Here is a 20951-nt window from a genome sequence, read left to right as displayed (position 1 = left end):
ACTGATCGGAAGTAGCCTCCACCTAGGCATTCCGATCACTTGACCTTACTGAATATATTAGCTTTCTAATAATTGTGAACCCACTATCAGAATAATACACTTGTTTGAAGGACACCATTCCTTGCATTAGGAACCCCGTATCATGAAAGCTTGTTTCAGAACAACATTCATTAAAAAGAAACATGGTATACTTGCTTAGCTTCCTGGCTTAAGAAATATTCATTGTTTCACGCCTCGCACAATGTTCTTAGCAACATTTTTATATCAAATATTTATGATTATACAAATCATATCGTTCTTAGCTCCTTGACCTAAGCAATGTTCATTATGAAATATTCAGCAATCACCACTGTACACGTGCTTAGCTTCAAAATCTAAGCATCTTTCAAGATGGTTTATTTTTTTTTCATACACTACATATGATGCTTAACTTCCTTACCAAAGCAAAATACATTGTCAACAAACTATCGTGCTTAGCTTCACGGCCTCAGTGCATTCATTGATCGTGACACATGATGTAATTTTCCTTAGTTTCATGGCCTACAAGTATTCATCATTGTAGACACCTAAATGTGTCTCCCCAAAACAAAACTCAGTGATGAATACCTTTCACGTTGAATCATAATCGAATGAAGTGAAAGTGTGGAAAGTCTAGCGTTGCGGTTAGTTTTAATTCTCTTCTTTCTCTCTGTTTTTGAAAACCTATTCTATGAAAATAGTCAATCTAGTTTAGTTTAGTCAATGTTAAGGTTCCAATAATAGCGTAGTTGGATTGGGCTCGAAAACTGGGCTCGGTTTGATCTTTATATGCGGCCCAATGATCTAGAGGAGGGCCTATTATGATTTATCATTCCTAATGCAATTAGGATTGATTATAGTCTTCTAGAATCTTCTAGAAGGTTATTTTGAATCCTAATGTGATTAGCAATGACAATTGAGTTTTAAGAGTTTTATTTAGAATAAAAGTAGTGTTTTAAAGGAAATTACAGTTTTACCCCTTGTACGCTTAAATTTTATCAAAATATGAAAAACATGTGAAAAAACTGGCTGCAGCGCCGCACCACAGGTTGTCGCCTGGCGACCAACTCTATCGCGCAGCGATAAAGGCTTATGCGGCGACATCGTCGTGTTTTATTCTTCTCGAAACTCTAGTTCTTTTTTATCATATTCCGGCTGATTTTCGTTATAAATAGCCTCCTTAAACCTCCGTTTTTAATCATCAACTCCAATCAATTCTCCATCAACTCTCATCAAGACTCTCATCAAGAATTTCTTGATATTCTCTCTCTCTCTTTTCTAAACCAACCTTTTCACAAACAAAATTCCGCATTCTCAAAATCTAGACACACCTAGCCCAATTAAAATTTGCCTTTGCCCTAGATGTGAAATGTTTGATATTTCTTAGGGTTTGGTCCCAAATCCCTCTTTCAATTATTTAATTTAATTCTTTGATTTTATTATTTTCCTTGAAGTTACTAACGTGTGTATTTTGTTATTAGAAAAGGTACGAGGCATCCAAGTAAATAATTTAATTACTTTATTGATATTTTTATATAAAAATCATGCTTAGATTATTTTGCTTCTCAGTATCATGTTTAGGGTATTAACTAAAAATTCCTAATATTAAGTATGATTGTCATGATGCTTCCTACTTTCTTTCCTTATAGCATGTTAGTATCATGTTAGGGCTACGACTTTGATCTTTATTATTTAGTGACATGCTAGGGTTTGTTATTAATCTTATTAGTATCATGCCTAGGATTTTGTACACTAATATTCAACCAACATAGATAAACAGGTGTCGGATTAACCTATTGATTGCATGTTAGTCAAAAAGCGCACATGATTACGAGAAAAATAAAGTAGAGGCCTATTTTTTAGGGCAGGTTCTTTCTCTTTTAGATTGAATTTGTACCTTCATCCCCGAACTTCCAGTCATGGTTCCAGACCTATTAGAGTTAACGATCTCCTGGATCGTTAAGGGGTGTAACCTTCACCCTGTGAACGGTTTACAAGTTCCTAAAACTTGTTGGCGACTCTTTTGCTCTGGCTTCCTTCTCTTTGGATGCCACCGTACTGTAGTGTATGATCATAGTGGGGTTCAAGTTTAGGGTAATGCTTGAAATATTCCATACAGTTTTTGGCGATTCCACAAGGGAGGATTTCTATTTTAATTCCTGAAATTTATTTCGACAATGATTTAAAATGAGTGGATGAGACTCGAAAAGTTCTAAGTATTTCATGTGCGTAATTTTGATTAACATTATTGTCATATGCATAAAAAAAAGGATCTCATTGGAAAGACCATCCGTAATGAGTCAAAAACATAGGATCTTTACACGTAGGAAATTTGAGGAATATCTTTCACAACTAGAATTGAAATAATGCTGCGAAAAATTGGAAAATTTTACGAACACAGAAAGCTACTGAGGCATGTAAGAACTGGCGTCTAGCAAACAGAGCATGTCGCCGAAGATATGGCTCTGTCGTCGAGCGACAATTCTGTCGCTAGGCGACAGGGCTATATTGCAGCGACAGTCTCTGTTGGCTGGCGCTGCATTCTTCGAATACCGAGCAAGAAATACGAGTTCTAATTTCGACTAGTTCTAGCACTGTTGGCTCGATTCTACTTCCTTTATTGAGTTTTTCTCTTTTTTCTGAAACTCATATGCGTTCTACATATGGACATAACCCTCTGAGAATTCATGCTCCATCTACCTGATTGAACGCTCTGAGCAACAAAGGGTACATCCGAGAATGTTGAATTCACCAAACCATGGAAGCGAGTTTAACTCGTGGGGTCCCATCCACTCACGCCAACCCTTTTACAGATATGGCTTCCGCGCGGTGCATCCAGACTCATAACCATGGACCCTCTTTGACTAATCTATATCCTGAACTTTAGAGAACTAGAGCCATGGTTAGGTTGCAAACTCATTGCATTATATCGTGCCTACTTGACTATTTGTGCATATTCTATGTGTTTTTCCTAACCTTTTTTTTACTTGTGTTTAATCTTAAATAAACCAATTAATGACTAAAAAGACTTTTCCTAATTAATTAATTAATTAATTAATTTGAGTAATTAAAGTTTAATAAATTGACTTATTATGACTTTAGGCCTGTCCCGTATAGTAAAAATACTGAAAGCAGTCCCAGATTAATGATCCAGTAATGGCGCAAAAATTTGGGCTGCAGCGCCACACACTACTATGCAATGCCGAGCGATAATCCTATCGTCTGGTGCTGCATTGTGCGGCGATAGTCCTGTTGCCCTGGCGACAGTTCAGGATTTTGCTCTTGTCACCACAAAATGTCTAATTAAACAAGTTTGTTAATCAGTTTGAATATTTTGTTAATGATAGTACCCTTGTTTAGTCCTTAATTGAGTCTAGGCACTAAGTCCCATGGTCTTACACAAGAGTAAAAGATGTCACTTGCACTCACAAATAAAGCACACACTAATATTTTTGACCATGTCTAGAGAGTCTTGTATGCGCGTGTTTTCCGTCATTTTTTTAGGGGGGTAAGTCGGATATTAATCCTCCAATTAAACCACTTGTTTGAACCCATATACTTGATTCCCAAAAATATACACCCTATTTTTGCTTTTTTCTTTATAAACCCGTAAAGTCAAAGTCAATTTGAATCAAGTCATTAAAATAAAAAAATGGTTTAATTTTCAGCGCGTGGTTAAGAAAGGAAGGGCGTTTTATCAGAGACAACCTTTTTGTTCAAGTACAGCTTTTTGACAAATCAATCGGTCGGAAAAGGAAAGCTAAGAAGATAATGGCGATTCAAGAAGAAGTTAACGAGCTCAAGAAGCAAATGGCTGGTGTTACTGAGTTGCTAAAATTTTTAACCCTCCAAATTAATGACGCTGCTAAAAAGCGTCGAGAATTCGTGAGTCGAGAATTTTTAGGGACTCAAAAAAAGCGTCGGGAATTTCGACGCTTTTTTGTGTCTAAACTAATATACGAAGTGTCGAAAAATACTAATTTTCACGCATTTTTCCAAGTTTGTTTAGTTTTTTTTGTGACGCTTTTACATGTCCACATACTCAAATTTAGCGACGCTTTTTGTTGTCTTGCGTTTATTCGTGTCAACCTATGGTATGACGGGAACTTTTGAAATGTGAAAATATGCAAAATATGTAGACATCAAAAAGCGTCTAGAATTTTTTTAAGCTTTTTTTTTATTATTATTTGTTCCTTTTATTAAATTATTACCATCATACAGACATTATAGTTATTTAAATTTATCATAAATTAAATTAATAACATTTAAATTAAAGTAAATAAATATTCTTATAACTAGATCAGATTAAAAAAAAATCAATAATTTATCAACAATAATAAGAGTACGTAGTTGATTAAATTACCAAATTTATAAACCAAAATATCAACACAGTTAATTTTTTTTTACAAAAAAGTCGCATATTATCGTAGCTTTTCCCTAACAAATACATCACTAATATAATTAAGACTAATAACCAAAATAGATAGATGATGGTGTTATAGACGATGTAGTCGCTTGTTTTGATGCTCAAGTGTCCCGGTCTATTCTGTTGTTGCACCTACATTGCCTTTTCCAATCTTCAAAAAAAAAAATACAAAGTATAAATTATTACATTACACAATATAGGCTTATACACATACACACAAGCTTATAATTCCATCTTTCTATTATTAGCAATCACCACATACGAAGATAACTCAACAATCGAACTAGGAGCACAACAACCAAATACCAGGGTACCACCGACGGGCTGTCCATGATTATCCACTACAATGCCCGCATTATCAACTAGTAGAAGCACCTTCTTATCTTTTGACAACAATTTGAGACAAGGAATAGCAGCCATGTCAGGAAGAACAACATGAATTAATACCAGAATGACTCATACTAACACATCATATATAATTTGTGTGCATTCAGATGCATTTGAAGCACAATAATCCTATCAGATTATTAACAACTTAAAATAGCCATTTCATTCACCAATTGTAAATAAGCTTTAAGCATACAAGAACTCAAGAGTGAATTTCATTGTATGAATACCAAACACATATTGAAATTAGATTAGTCTGCTAAGCAACGACTTAAGTATAAATGTATCAAATCTGATTTTCAGATCTGAAATTCAGTTCTGAACTTCAGATTTGAAATTCAGCTCTGAAATTCAACTCTGAATTCAGCTCTGAAATTCAGCTCTGAATTCAGCTCTGAAATTCAGCTCTGAATTCAGCTCTGAAATTCAGCTCTGAATTCAGCTCTGAAATTCAGCTCTGAATTCAGCTTTGAAATACAGCTCTGAATTCAACTATGAAATTCTGCTCTGCTTTCTGTAAAATCACTGCACGAGGGTATTCAAACACATGTATATCCTCTGACTATGCTTGTCTACTGTCTCACTGTTATTTCTACCTTAAGTCCAAAGCTTAGGCAGGGGAGCAGGACAGCAAGCATGAAGGGGAGCAGGACAGCAAGCATGAAGGGAAGACAAGCAGTATAAACGGGAGTATTCTAGAGTTGAAAACCTTAGGCAGATTATTATTATTACACACACACACACAAGCTCTGACTTTCACACACACACACACACAAGCTCTGACTTTCACACACATACACACTCACACAAGCTTTGACTTTCACACACACTCACACAAGCTTTGAATTTCACACACACACACAACCATTTTGAATTTCAGTTCTGATTTCAAATTAGATTTTCAGTTTTGAACTTCAGATCTGAATTCAGTTCTGGATTTCAAATCTGATTTTCAGTTCTGAAATTCGGATCTGAATTCAGTTTTGGATTTCAGTTCTGATTTCAGTTATAAAGAGAAATCTGACTTTGTTACCTGATGCTTAGCCTTCCCTAAGAACTCAGATGCTTTGTTTAAAAGATCCGGAGATGCATTCCCTTGACGAACTGCACCTACAATCTGAGAAAATTTCCAACAAGCGCTTTAAGAAGAAGACTGTTGTGGCCGACCCGGTCTTTCATCTTTTCATTTTCTTGGGATAGTGTATCATTTTTTTTGTGCAAAGCATTCACTTCTTCTTTAACACTATCCATCACAATATTCCTCTTTTGAACTTTTCCATACCCTTCCTTCCTTAACACACCACGTACTCCAAAAATGTCCCCCTTTTTAACCTCTAATCCGTAACCCACAGGACGATCTGGAATCTCGTTGCCATACATAGTTTGCTGAAATGCTTCATCTTCGAGCTCTTGTTCAGACATCTTAGGGTGCATCATCCTCAGCTCTTCAACCTTAGCTTTAACATCATCCTATAACAAATTATACCACAAAATATGCACAAAATCATACCAGAAATCTGTCACAAAACCATACCACAAAATATTCGGTGACTGTGTTAGGAAGAAAGCTTTCGTCTTTACCCGTATGGGTTTTAATCCACAGCTCTAACAAGCTCATTTTCTTTCCATGTTCATCTTCCTATAAATAATAAAGCAACAAGAGCTTTAATATGAAAAGTCAACAATATCAATCGCATATAAAAAGACATGCTCTAAATACAATCCTAGGTAATTACAAAATGACATATATATTCCATACATAATCAGCTTGTCGCTTTGCAAAACTTTTAGAGCCAGATGTATGAAACTGGTCTTGGGAGGCTCGTGCTTTTTTACCGCATTCTGACATATCCTGCACTCACATTCAAAGAGTATGTATTTATTATATAATTATGAATAAGATATTAAATATTGCTTCATGCACAGTAAGCTAAGTATTGAACATACTTTCCCTTTATCTGAATCCCAATATTTCACTAACTTTACCCAATTACTACTAGTAATTCCATGTGGCACATTATTGCAAATCTGATCCAATGTCTTCTGTTCTGGCTTATAATATTGCCGTTTCAAAGAGTATTTGTATTGCCTCCAACATTTATTGGCACGCTTGAGAGCCTGGTTGTCATATTCCGCACCAGGAGGAATCACAAAGTGTTCCTTCAGTAAATAAAACTAGTATCCATGTCTATAAAGAAATATATTGTTAATTACAAATTATATATATGTACATTATAAATATTATTTTACAAGCATTCTTTCTTAATATCTTTCTTAAATTCTCAATATCTACATCCTAGCTAGCATAGATGCCCTATGCTAAGATAGATAAAAATGCCCCTTAAAAAAAGAGAAAAAACAAAAAAGATAGATTTTAATGTGTCCTTCGATGTTAACCAAGGACACATAGTTTGCTACACATGAAGCTTGTCAACTAGTTAAAATTCTCAAGCAATAATAAATTAAACCAAATCCACCATCAACCTCTCATCCTAATACCCATAATGCGACTAATTTACCAACCAAAGTAAATGAGTATTGAGTAATTGCAGAAAGCAAACAAAACCCAAGAAACAGTCTAAGAAAACAAAATTGAACCAAACCAACTCAAAGATAATCCATGAAACAAAAACTAATCACATCGAGAATGTGTCACTTTCATACATATAATTCTATTGTGATTCTAATAATGCTGAAAAGAAGGAATTATTCAAATAAAAGTTTCAACCCCGTATAGTACAATTGCACCACCAAGGCTATCAAGAGGTTTTATTAAATTAAACTCTCATAATTCAGATTCCGAAATATTTCAATTTAAAACAGAAACATCAGCGAGAGTGTATTAATAAATAAATTCACACATATATAAGAAGAGATTAATATTAATGAATTAAACACCCATTATATACACAGCAAAATACACTAAACATTGATTCATATATTCAATACAGCCAAACAAATTCACTATTGATGAGAAATTGCTTTAAAAAATATGAAGTATATATTAGCTCAAACATGCTGTAAACATACCTAATTGTCTTCTATCTCTTGGCCTCTTTCTTCTTGAAACGAAGTTCTTCAAAGTGCTGCTTACAGAGACAACAAATAATAAAATTCAATTATAGATTAAATTGAGAGAAAAACAAGCTTATTATAGGGAGAGGAACTTTCCAGACAATGTTTTGACTTTAAAGACCTCCATGGAATGTTCATAGATCAAACTTCCAAATAAATCCAAACCTTCAAAGAATTTCTAAATTCAAATTTTTACTACTCAAAAAGTTCTATTTATCCCTCTATATTAGGCTTGATCTATTGTATTACTCTGAGTTTATTTTTCAGACAGACTTAAGAATTATTAATTTCAATTGCATGTGTAATACCAACGTTCAGCCTTTACTTTAGAGAGTAGTGTTTGAAATCCATGGGTGCAAAAATAAATGCAAGTATTATAATGGTAAAAATACAGTAGGACTTGGGCAGTATAGATCAAATTGGTAAAACTACAGTAGGAATTAGGCAGTATAGGATTAGGCAGTATAGATTTAGCCACGAAATTTCAACAAAATTAAGCATAACAAAATCGAAATTGGCAGAACAAGCATATAATAATGAGAAATTGACAAAACCCAAAACATTTTTATTAAATCGGTTCCCCGAGTTATAGCGAATCTATTGAAAATTAGGCAAAGTTAAAAGGGGAAATTAAGCTAAACTAAACAAAAACTGATGAAAACTTTACTTTAGGCTGAAAAAATTCAGAAAATCCAAACAAAAAACCCATAAAAATCGCCATAAATTTAAGAACTACTCACGACCCATTTTTATTAATTAAAAAAAAGGAATAATTGAGGAACAACAAATTTGGAAATTGAAAGCGCAAATTATGAACTGAAAAACGTTTAAGTAATTGTATCTAATTAAGTGCAGAAAATTACTTGATGCATCGTCAATGAATTCTTCGAAGTATCGCGCGATTCTTGTTCTCCTTCAATTCAAAACCGTATAAGGGCAAAGATGTTTCGATTTCAGCCAGAGATTAAACAAAAAACATGAGAAATCGAACATTATACTATACCCTAGATGAAATTCAAACCAGAGATTAAGGAAAAGCATGAAGTTTTACCTCTATAAATCGATGAATTTGACAGGTTGAAGAAGTAAATTCCCACAATTTCCAGAACGAATTGGGTGAAGAATTTGAGTGGAAAATGATGGATGTAGCAATTCGCAATCGCAATTCACTTGACTGACCTAGCTTTTTTTTTCCTGAAACTAATTATTAGGCGGTTTTGTATGTTTCTTTTAACCCCGCTGTTTTTTTCCCTAAAAATTGAAATCACGGGCAACCAAAAATAGTCATGTGCGGGTCATGTGACTTTTCGACGCTTTTTAGTGTCCAAAGATGGCTTCGACTTGAAAAAGCGTCGACAATAAGCGGAATATAAATCCATCTACATTGACACTAGTACCACAGCGTCGAGAGAAAAGCGTCCATAAATATGGAAATTGTAGTAGTGAGCATTACAAGACTCTAAACCTCACAGTAGTCTGCAAGAGGATGAACATCCCAATGACTCTAGTAGACAATGGATCGGCAATCAATGTCTGTCCACTCAGATCTGCGAGGATGTTAGGCATAAGGGATGAAGACTTAACCCCGTCGACACAAGGAATAAGAGCCTATGACAATACACGTCGCCAAGCTCTTGGAAAAATCACTATGAATGTAATAGCGGGAGCAATAGAACATGCCACTACCTTCCAAGTGGTAGATATTAAGGCTTCATTCAACCTATTGTTAGGACGCCCTTGGCTTCATGACCTCAAGACCGTTCTTTCATCTCTTCACCAGCAACTAAAGGCTATAGTTGGAGGGATCTCTATTACAAGCGATGCTTCACCTATGAGGATTAAAGCTGTTAAAAATCTGATCATTAATGTGGAGCACGATGAGGATGATGAAGACTTGTGGGTCTTTAATGAAGAGGTATTCTTAATCGAGGAGGATGAAAGGACCCCTCTTTGTCACGACCCCCACTCCAATATGACGGTAAATACTATTCTCAGGAGACAGGGACACTTTCCCAGAATGACTCTTGGAAAGAAAAAGGAGATAACAAAACAAATGGAATTACCTAGCCTCCTTAAGTTAGATACTTTCAGACTTCATTTTGAACCGACTCGGTAAGATCTTAAACGAGCCCAGGAAAGGTCTAAGGCGCGTAGGAACGCTCACACCCTAAAGAAAGCAATCCCAATGGATCAGTACCCTCTTACTCTCAACGGACACTTCATGAGAGAAGGAGAGGACTATCCATGCTATGAATTTCCCAAACCTTTTTTTGTAAATGACATAAGGCAACCTGCGTTCAAAATCTTTCTGGATTGTTACTTTCTAGATGAGATCTCAACTCCTATTCACAAGAGAAAGCACCCCCATGCTTTGAATTTAATGTCATGGGACTACTCTTTGGGCGTGAAAAGGATGAGCCGAAATATGTAGAGGATAATTCCTCGCTCATCCAAACGGTCCTACAAAGAGAGAACTTTGACCCTTCGAAGCTCATCACTCCAGCGGAGGGTTTAGTGCAAGGATGGCGCAAGACGGTCAAGGTGACTACTCCGAGTGGAAGAAAAACCTCAAGAACAATAGGGCAAGGACCAATATTTGAAGAGTCGTCTGAGTTAGAGTCAGAGTCAGAGTCTATTTCTGTAGTCTTCCAAGTCTTTAGCTATAGCATCCCCTATTTCTAATTCTTCTATTTTTACTCCTAGGATAGTTAGCAATCAAGTACCTGAGGACATTTCTCTTTTCGATGTAATGATCTCATAATTGAATAATATGTCTTCTTCCTCTTACTCATGTTTTTCATTAACCCAAGATGACGAGCATTGCTTAACTAACAATGAAAATGACAAAGAAATTATTAAAGCAATGGAAACACTTGAAAAGAAAACACCAATAATTGAGGATACTGAAATGGTTGATATCTCAAATGATTCAACCATTAAAAGAGAAGTTAAAATCGGATTAACGCTTAATAAACAAGAAAGAACCGATTTAATTAATCTACTAAAAGAATTTATCGATTTATTTGCTTGGTCGTATGAAGATGTGTCAGGTATTAATAGAGAAATAGCTCAACACACTATACCACTAATTCCAGGAATGAAACCTGTAAAACAAAAGCTGCGTCGAATGAAACCCGACGTAGCTCTTAAAATAAAAAAAGTAGTTCAAAAACAAATAACTGCAGGTTTTATCAGGGTATCCAAATACCCAGAATAGGTAGCAAAGGTGGTCCTAATTCCGAAGAAGGACGGAAGGGTAAGAATGTGTGTCAACTATCGAGACTTAAATAAGGCAAGTCCAAAGATGAGTTCCCTTTACCACACATCGATATTTTAGTAGATAATACAGCAAATCATGCACTTCTCTCATTTATGGATGGATACGCGGGATACAACCAGATTCTCATGGCAGAAGAAGACATGGAGAAAACAACATTCATAACACCATGGGGTACTTACTGTTCCACGGTAATGCCATTCAAGTTGAAAAACGCGGGTGCTACTTACCAATGAGCAGCAACTGCCCTACTCCATGACATGATGCACAAAGAGGTTGAATTATATGTCGATGATATGATTGTGAAATAAAAACATCGCCCAAGACATCAAGTAGCCTTAAGAAAACTTTTCGAAAGGCTAAGAAAATACAACATGAGGTTGAATCCATCTAAGTGTGCTTTCGGAGTCACCACAGGAAAGCTCTTGGGGTAGGTCATAAGCTCTAGAGGAATAGAGATAGACCCAACCAAGATCAAAGTGATCATGTCAATGCCATCGCCCAAAACAGAGAAACAAATTCGAGGGTTTATTGGCCGGTTGTAATATATAAGTAGGTTCATATTAAAGTTAACAATGATATGCGAACCAATATTCAAGAAGCTCAAAAAGAATGTGCCAGTAATATGGGATGACGAGTATCAAAAAGCCTTTGAAAAGATCACAGCCTATCTCGTAAATCCTCTCGTATTAGCACTAGCGCTTCTAGGGATCCCTCTTAGGTTGTACTTAACAGTCACCAAGGAGACAATGGGGGCTATGCTTGCACAAGAAGTAGAAGGTAAAGAAAATGCAATCTACTATCTAAGCAAAAAGATGCTCAAGTATGAATTACGTTACAGACCGCTTGAAAAATTGTGCCTCGCATTGGTATGGGCCACAACCAAGCTAAGACATTACATGCTCGTGCATACAGTCTTGTAGTTTCTCGAATGGATCCACTTAAGTATCTATTCGAAAAGTCTACACTCAATGGACGCATATCAAGGTGGATAGTCAATTTAGCCTAGTTCGATGTAAGATTCATGCCTCAAAAGGCTATCAAAGGATCTATGGTCTCGGACTTCCTAGCGGATTTCCCAATAGAAGATTCGACGCCAATACATGACAACGAATTTCTAGACGAAGACTTGATGGTCTAAAAAGATGATACTTGGACTTTATATTTCAATGGAGCCTCAAACCAAAAGGGATGTGGCGTTGGAGTACTATTAGTATCACCTAAAGAAGAACATTTCCAATCTCTATAAAACTAGATTTCGATGTTACCAACAACGCTGCCGAATACGAAGCATGCGTGGTAGGCCTTGAAACAGCTTTGGCATTGGGAGTAAATAAATTACGAATATTCAGAGACTCTTCGTTGATCATCAACCAAATTTCCAAAAGATTGAAAGTAAGGAGTGAAAGTCTAGACCCTTACCAAACATACCTAGAAACTCTCACCAACCAGTTGTAAAAGGTAGAATAAACCTATCAACCTAGAGAGGAAAACCAATTTGCTGATGTCTTGGCAAGACTAGCCTCAATGGTTAGGATTCCTATAGAAATCAAGAAAATGCCTCTAACCATAGAGAAAAGGCATAAACCGGATTACATTCAAGCTATAGAAGATGATAAAGTGATCCAAGATGATGAAGAAGAAAAAGAATAACTGTGGTATACAGATATACTTAATTACGTCACCAAAGGATAATATTCTCCTCATGCTGACCAAAGAGCAAAACGAGCATTAAGACTCTTGGCTTCCCAATACGTACTCATAGACAATCCATGAAGGGTACCTAAGGGTCGAGCTCTCTTATGTGTAGGAAAAAAGGATGCCCAAAAAGCTATGAGGATAATCCATGAAGGCATTTGTGGAACCCATGTAAATGGAAAAATGCTAGTCCAAAAGATAATGTGAAAAGGGTATTATTGGACTACCATGAATAGGGATTGTCATAAATATGTAAAACGATGCCCTAAGAGCCAAATTTACGCCAATTTAGAACATGTTCCTCCATCTCTACTTTACACCTACACTTCAACATGGCCATTCTCTACATGGGAAATTGATATTATCGGTAAAATTAATCCTCCTGGGACAGGAGGTCATGAATACATATTAGTAGCAATTGATTACTTCACAAAGTGGGTTAAAGCACAATCATATGCTAAACTCACTGCGAAACATGTAGCAGTCTTTATTGAAAGGAATATTATTTGTCGATATGGAGTCCCACATATATGAGATGATAAGTGACAATGGAACTCACTTTCAAGCTGAATGTGAAGAATTGCTACAAAAATATGGTATTCAAGACCATCATTCTTCCCCCTATAGACCTCAAGCAAATGGAGCAGTTGAGGCAGCTAATAAAAATTTAAAGACTACTATCGAGAAAATGACAGAAAATAACAAGGATTGGCCTGACAAACTCCATTTTGCACTTTGGGGTTATCGCACGTCAATTCGCACATCAACATGAAATACGCCATTCTCTTTAGTTTATGGAATGGATGTCGTACAACCTGTAGAGCTAGAGATACCGTCTCTACGCCTTGCATTAGAAAGTAAACTCAATGAAGTTTAATGGACTAGAGCAAGATATGAAGAGCTAATTCTACTTGATGAAAACCGACTAGAAGCTCTACATCATACCCAATGCTTTCAAACCCGTATGGCTAGGCACTTTAATACGAAGGTCAAGAAAAGAAACATCAAAGTAGGAGACTTGGTGTTAAAAGAATTAAGGAAAAATGGGTTGGATCTAAGGGGAAAATTTAAGCCTAATTGGTCTGGACCATATATCGTCAAAACCATCCTATCTGGAGGTGCAGCAAAACTAACTATTATGGATGGCAATCAGTCCTCAAACATGACGAACCTTGACCAACTTAAAAAGTACTACCTATAAATGCTTGAGTAGCACACTCAAGAGAGCTACGTTTGGCCTGATTCCTTAGGAAAGGATACGTAGGCAAACCTTTACAGGGTGCGGCCACTTTAATTTTCGCAAACCTCACATCCCAGAAGCAATAGAAATTCGACGGAATAACAGCGCCACAGAAAGAGGTTTGTCGCCGGCCGACAGACTGCAGCGCAATGCGACAGAGCCTGTCGCTTGGCGACAGACGCAAAATAACGGCGCCGTTTCTCTTGGAATATCTGGGCAAATTTCGGTGTATTTCGAAAAATTTTCGACTTCCATACTCGAGAAAAAATATGGAAACTAATAATTCGTTTTCATTGCTTTAATAAATTAAATTTTAAAAAGTTGATTTAAGTAAAAGGCTGAAATTTCATTAATAAAATAAAGCAAAAATTACATTATTGATGGAATTCAGATAAAAGCTTAATAAAACAAATTAACTCTAAATTTAAACTAGTCTAATAAATTGGAAGTCAAGCAATGCTTCAATCTTTCTTCTCTTTCTTTGCCCTTTTCCAATTTTTATCTGCATCTTCTTCATCGTCCATGACTTTAGTTAGTAGGCATCCTTTAGAGGACCTAAATTCAATTTTAGAGTAAATGGTTTCTCCCTTAGTTAGGACGTCATGTTTCTTTTCTACCCAAACCTTATTTTCTGAAGTGTCAGCTTTTCTTTTCCCTTTATCCTTTGTACATTTTTACTTCTTAGGCATCACAGGTGTTTTAAATTCAACTTTTTCACCCAAACGTTCCTTAACAGGAATCACTTTGTCACCTAGACGATTCTTCACATTGGTTCTACCCTGATTTTTCTTCATGTCCTTTGTAGGATTATTAGGAAGCCATCGCTTCACATCATTGGGAAAGGAAGGAGGAACCTTTTGTGTAATCACTTCCCATAAAGTCCTAGCACTCCAATAGGTATCAAATTTCTCTACTTCTTGTGAAATAGGGAATTCATAGGGACGACGGAAATCCCTAGAAGGAATTGTTTGAAGTAGACCGTACTGTTTTTTACCCTGCAGGGATAATAAAAAGTCATCTTGGTTAAGCTTGGAAGACGGCAGAAGGGTTGCTTGTTGACACCATTCATCTTCTCTATTTTCCACCATGGAACGACCCACTTGATAGCAAAGAATTTATTCCACTCATGGCGCCCCATCTTAGAGAAGCATTTCTTTTGCCTTACAAAACAATTTGGAGTATATTTTTCAATATTGTCAGGAGGACTAATTAATTCTAGCCTCTCCATTAGCCATATCTGCTAAAAAAAAAAGAAACAATGCAAATAAATTAGTATTACTATACAAAAATATGTTTTTGATTTCTGTAATTAAAAATATTATTCTTCTACCTGTAATAAAATTGGAGAGCCCCGAAGAGGTGCTTTTGGATTTTTCTTTAATTCATCAAGACTAAGCATAGTCTCTCCAACAATTAATGGCATTGGATTTCTTCCAGATTCCATTTGCTCCAAAACAGTTAATATAATTGCTTGACCCTCATTAGTTCTACCACTAGTAAGAAGATATTGGTTAAGCATGCGAAAGAGAAAAGCCCTTCTTCTATAAACATGAAAAGATTCATAATAAGGTCTATCAAGGTAGTGGCGTGCAAATTCTTTTTGATCAACTACGCTACCATCTACAATATTTGTTAGATCTCTGTCTCTTAAATTAAAGAAGCGCTCAAAATCTTTATAGTAATATTCATTTACCCTAGGGGTTACCGCAAGATCTAATGAAGGGAAACCTAGGATAGCACCAAATTCTTCCGTTAAAGGGGTAATTTCATCACACCCTAGTCTAAAGTAATGTGTATCTGTGTCCCAATATTCTAAGGCGGTATGAATAAAATATATGTCAAGATCTACCCCCTTAATACCATAAATACCTCCCATGTGGAAAAAGTCGAGTTCTTTTCTCTCTTTAGCAGTTAAAGACCGACACCATTCACGAGTGGAATTGCTAAAACTCTTAGTGACTAAAGACATGATTTTTTTTGGTTGAGAAACTAAGGTTATAATTAATCTGTTCGAATTATATAGAAAATCGACATATCAGGGGGCTATTTATTTACAAAATCAATGCAGTTTGACTCCGGAAAGAATTCGGAAGCAGCGCACTGCAGCCCCGAATGACAAGCCTATCGCTTGACAACAGAGTCTGTCGCCTGGCGACAACGGCAGCGCTCAGCGACACGCGGCGCTGCAGCGCTTCCTCAACTTGCTATAGAAACCGCGTTTTTCTGGATATGATTCGAATTCGTACAATGACTCAACGTGCTATGCAAACCGCTCCCATATTTAATATATTTCTTTCCCTTTTCTATTTGGATTTATTCAAACTTAATTAAATTATTAGGTTTGTTTAAGTCCGATTTATTTTGTCATTTTTTCTTCTTGGGGGAGAAAGTCGGATACTCTTCATTAGTAATAAAAAATGGATGGAAATTTTTACGCAAAATTAATCACAATTTTTTGCACACACACATATGCACATAAAAATGAAAAGATAATACAGTCATAATAGATAATACTCTATATATACAAAATATGTCTAATAAATATAGCTAATAAACGAGTCAGTTAGGAAAAGTCCTATAAAAGTCAAAATAAATAAACACAGGTACAACTACGGCGCTGGAGGACGCAGATGATGAGGAATGTTCATCATATCAAAGAACTGCGAAGATCGAGGAGTATGCTCCCCACCAGCCCCGGTCTCACAAGGAGGAGGGAAACTCAAAGGTCGCCCTGGATGAATAAACAAAGACTAAGGCTGCGGAGGCTGCTGCGACGACGAGCCGACCTCTTACGTCCCACCACCTACCGAAGCCGATGTCGCCTCTCCCTGGCCCATCGGCCCAACCTGTGCACTCTCAGATGAATAGACCGAGCCCTCCACCGCCTCGGTCCGAGCAGCATTAGATCGACCACCCCGACCACCAGAAGTAGTGCGGTGACGCCTCGAGCTAGACCTAGCCAGCTTTCTCCGAACCTCAGGTCTCGTCCGAGTACGGGAAGGAATAGGTTGGAAAATAGAAATACAAAAAATGCAGAAATAAAGAGGAAAAGCAACCTCGCGAACGGTGTCATCGCGACGATAGGAAGCCACATTCCTCATCCGCACTAGCTGGCTCCGAAAGGTGTCTATGCACCTCGCCATCGCCATAACCACCTTGCGCAAGAACTGTCAAAGAAATAAAATCAGTAGCAATACAAGACAGATATAAAAAAATAGCAAATAAATAACTCAACCGAGTCCGGTGACGAGGGATAGATCGCTCTACGAAACACTGATCCTTAGGATCCGAAGGGATCATCTCCTCAATAGGACCGTATGTCCCCTGACAGTGGATGGACATACGAGGGGGAACAAACTCAGTAGGCTGGGTCTGGCAAAAAGCAAATCAAAGTGAATAAAATACCACTTGGGGGCTACTTAGCAAAAAGATAAAAGATAAAAATCATACCGCTGCCTCATCAGACAAAACAGGGGTCGGAGCTAACAACGGCAGTAAATCCTCCTCGTAGCATCGCCCCGAGCTAGCATGAGATCGCCAAGGAGTACCAGCAGGCGACCTCTCCGACAAGTTGAGCAGCATCGCGTCATAAAACATGTGGCGTGGCGGAGGAGCTGGGACGTCGAAAATCTCTTAGGAGTGCTGAATAGCAACTTTCTCTTCTAGGTACACCGCCGCCTCATACGTCCCCTAGAAGTAGCGACGCTCAACAGTGTACTACGCAGCCAACACAAGGATAACTAGACCGCCCCATAGCCGGTATAACACATCAGACTCCTGCAAAGAATGCCTATAAGATAAAGCTTCTACCAAAAGCAATACAAAGATGTCAAGTATTCAAAAAGAACATACTAAGAGGATCAGCTCTCGGACACGGGCAGTAGCCGTCTGGTTACTGAAGCGACCTCCCCAACAGGCGCCAATAGGGAGCTCGCATGGAGATTGTCTAGCTGGCGCAAGCGAAGGAAAGTACTCGTAGAACCAGATCTACAAACATAAAAGAATATCAGCAGGTGCTAATAAGAGTTTAGAGCTAAATTTTAAGAGATAAAGTGTACCTCTACGATTCTCCAAAAGCTATAGAGAGCGATGTTTCCTATGTAGGACCGATGTCGACAAGAGTCTCGCAATCCCTGTAAAAAGTCAGCGTAAGCCAAGCTGGCCCAATCGTAAGTCCTGATCAGCTGAAGATAGTAGAGAGCAGGAAGGTAGTAAAGCTGCACCTGACTACCCTTGTTAGGAGAAAAGGTCCTGACAGCAAAATAAGTGCAAAGTTGCGCACCCGCTGCTCTCGGGTGGTCACATCGTCTTCAAAAGCAATCGTTAGAGTCGACCGGCGAATGCACCTGAAGCTAAATCATGATGGTTCTACCTCAGCACGGGCCTAAACAGCAATCAGACCCAACAGGTCGTCGACCACAGGAGAGAAAACACTAATGGAGCTGTCGAACGGCAGCGCAGTCGAGCGAAACTCCAGTCCCGAGATGAGACTGAAATCGGCTTGTGTGACAGTCATCTCACCCTAAGGAAAGTGAAAAGTGTTGGTGGTATCCCAGAAGAACTCCCCGAAAGCGCGAACCATGCGGTGGCCCGCGGCGAACAAGTACATGGCCTACGTAGCCCGGAACAGGGCAGTCCGCCCACAAGACTCCCAAAGAAGTCGCAGCCCCTCATCCTGGCTGAAATAATTGTTGTACAGCCTGCCTAGGGTCTCGTTTCCCGATCCATGGCTGTGCGTCCTACCACTAACAATCCCACGACGCACCCTCTCAGAAATGTGGTGCTCGGGGCAAAGAACAACGTCCGCTCGTCCCACTCAGGGAAGGGACCGAGGGAGGTGGACGGGTCGGTGTTCTCCTGAACGGGCTCGTGCTCCGTCGTGTGTCTCGGGATTGGGAACCGGAACCTCGCTGTCTAGCCATACTATATTATGCAAAATAGACAAAAATTAAGGTTATATAGTATCTAAGGTTTGCTTAGCCGCATGATACTATGTTCGCAAAAACCTGAGTACGTAGTACTAAAACAGAGCACAATTTCAATTCAAGCATGTATGGCATTTTTTCAAGAAATCAAACAATTTCTTGCAATTTTATGATAATTATCGTGACAAATTGGACAAGAATTACTAGCAAAAACATCAAGAATGAGCCACATTGTTCTCCCGACCATAAGAGGTTTAACAATGGTGAATCGCTCGTTTCTTCACTAAATTGAGTCAAACAAGTCTCAAAATACTCCCAAGGAAATATATAAACATAATCAAGCAATTTCATGTTATAAAATTTGACAAACAAAGCAAATCAAGCAATATAAGTTTCGAATTTTTAAGAAATTCGTGAATAAACATATGCAAAATTCGAGTGAGTTTGCAAAAACCTTACATAGATTAGCAAAGTAGATGAACAAAGCTTTGATTTTCAACAAATTTGAACCAATTTGGTTGAGAAATGAGCAAGAACGGACGACTAGAACTTTTCGTGGAGAAACTCGAATGAAAAATAAGCAGTAGCAGCGAAATGAGGAAGAAAGGGGATTTATTCAGAAATCCCGACAGCAGCGTCGCACGACAGCTCTATCGCCGCGCGACAGAGTGCAGCGCCGAGCGACATGGAAAAATCGCGGCAACAGCAAAGTTCCAGCGGCGACAGAATTCTAGGTCTCTTAGAATGATTATTTCAACCTCGTGCAACAATTTTCAAGTTCCTTAGTACGCTAGTTAGCCCCTATAAGCAATTTGACATGATTTAGTAATCGGCTCGGTTACAATTGCATTAAGTGATCGACCTGATAAATGATCATCTCACTTAGCTTAAAGCGCCTAAACATTTGCTCATGGCAAAGGCACCAACATAATAGTTCATAAACAGAAAAGGCACCAACGCAATGGTTCACAATTCATAGGCACCGACATACTGGTTCTCAAGAAGCAAAAGCGCCGACGCACTGGCATAACAAAAGCAAGTTCAAGCGAACTTTAAAGGATCGACAAGTGTTATTCTTCGGTGATATTTTTCGGAATATTATCGCAACAAATGAGGACGGCTTCAAGCAAAGCTGTAGACACCTAAAAATGTCACCTCAAAACAAAACCCAATGATGAACAACCTTTCACCGCCATTACTGGTCGAGTTGACTATTGAATCTTGGAGTGCTTAAATCCATATTTCCATTTCATTAAAAAACCCAAAATCTATCCCATTTCCCCAAACCATAACTTATTTCATGCCTTTAAACCCAAAATAATTCATTTCGAATCCTTTAAAATCATTCATTTCGTGTCCTTTTATTATAAACGTCTAATACAGTTTATTTTGGTCCATAATCTGGGTCCAATGATTGAATATTTGGATGGGGCTTTAAAATAAATTTCCAACGATATATTATAAGCCCAAATCCGAGTTATAACGAATAAGTTATGGCCAAAATATTAACCTGAGCCCAAACTGAATCTAAGCCCACCTTACCTACGACCCAATGATCATGTAGAGGGTCCAAATGATTTAATCAAATTCCTAAACCAAATAGGATTAATTATAAACTTCTATAAGTTTCTAAAAAGATCTTAATTATCCTTTTTGAAAAGATAAGATTAAATAGTTTGAAATTGAATAAAACTCCTTTTTTTGAAAGTCCTAATTCTATCCGAATTGAAAGACGTTCAAAGATAGACAGATATTGTTTTTGTGCCAGATAGTTTTTATCAAAATCATAAATGGTTGGATAGCCCTTGAAATTATCTTTCCAATGATATATTATAATATCAATTCCGAGCTATAATGGAGAAGATATGAATAAAATATCAAACTCTATCAAAAACTGACACCACC

General features: G+C 37.6%; 1 protein-coding gene across 1 annotated transcript; it reads right to left on the bottom strand.

The window, feature by feature from the left end:
* Positions 1–4340: 4340 nt before the first annotated feature.
* Positions 4341–17703, bottom strand: LOC110683296. Its single transcript, XM_021859648.1, has 8 exons — positions 17572–17703; positions 17389–17493; positions 16929–17288; positions 6779–7006; positions 6591–6683; positions 6366–6470; positions 5865–6301; positions 4341–4595 (listed from the first exon to the last, which is right to left on the bottom strand). Exons 1-7 carry the CDS (start codon positions 17701–17703, stop codon positions 5942–5944), a joined length of 1383 nt encoding a protein of 460 aa, XP_021715340.1. The 3' UTR covers positions 4341–4595; positions 5865–5941.
* Positions 17704–20951: the final 3248 nt, after the last annotated feature.

This window comes from Chenopodium quinoa, unplaced genomic scaffold (assembly GCF_001683475.1).
Source record: "Chenopodium quinoa cultivar QQ74 unplaced genomic scaffold, ASM168347v1, whole genome shotgun sequence".
In the NCBI taxonomy this organism is placed as follows: domain Eukaryota; kingdom Viridiplantae; phylum Streptophyta; class Magnoliopsida; order Caryophyllales; family Amaranthaceae; genus Chenopodium; species Chenopodium quinoa.
Note: the sequence above shows the minus strand (reverse complement) of the source record. Positions and strands in the feature narration are given on the sequence as shown.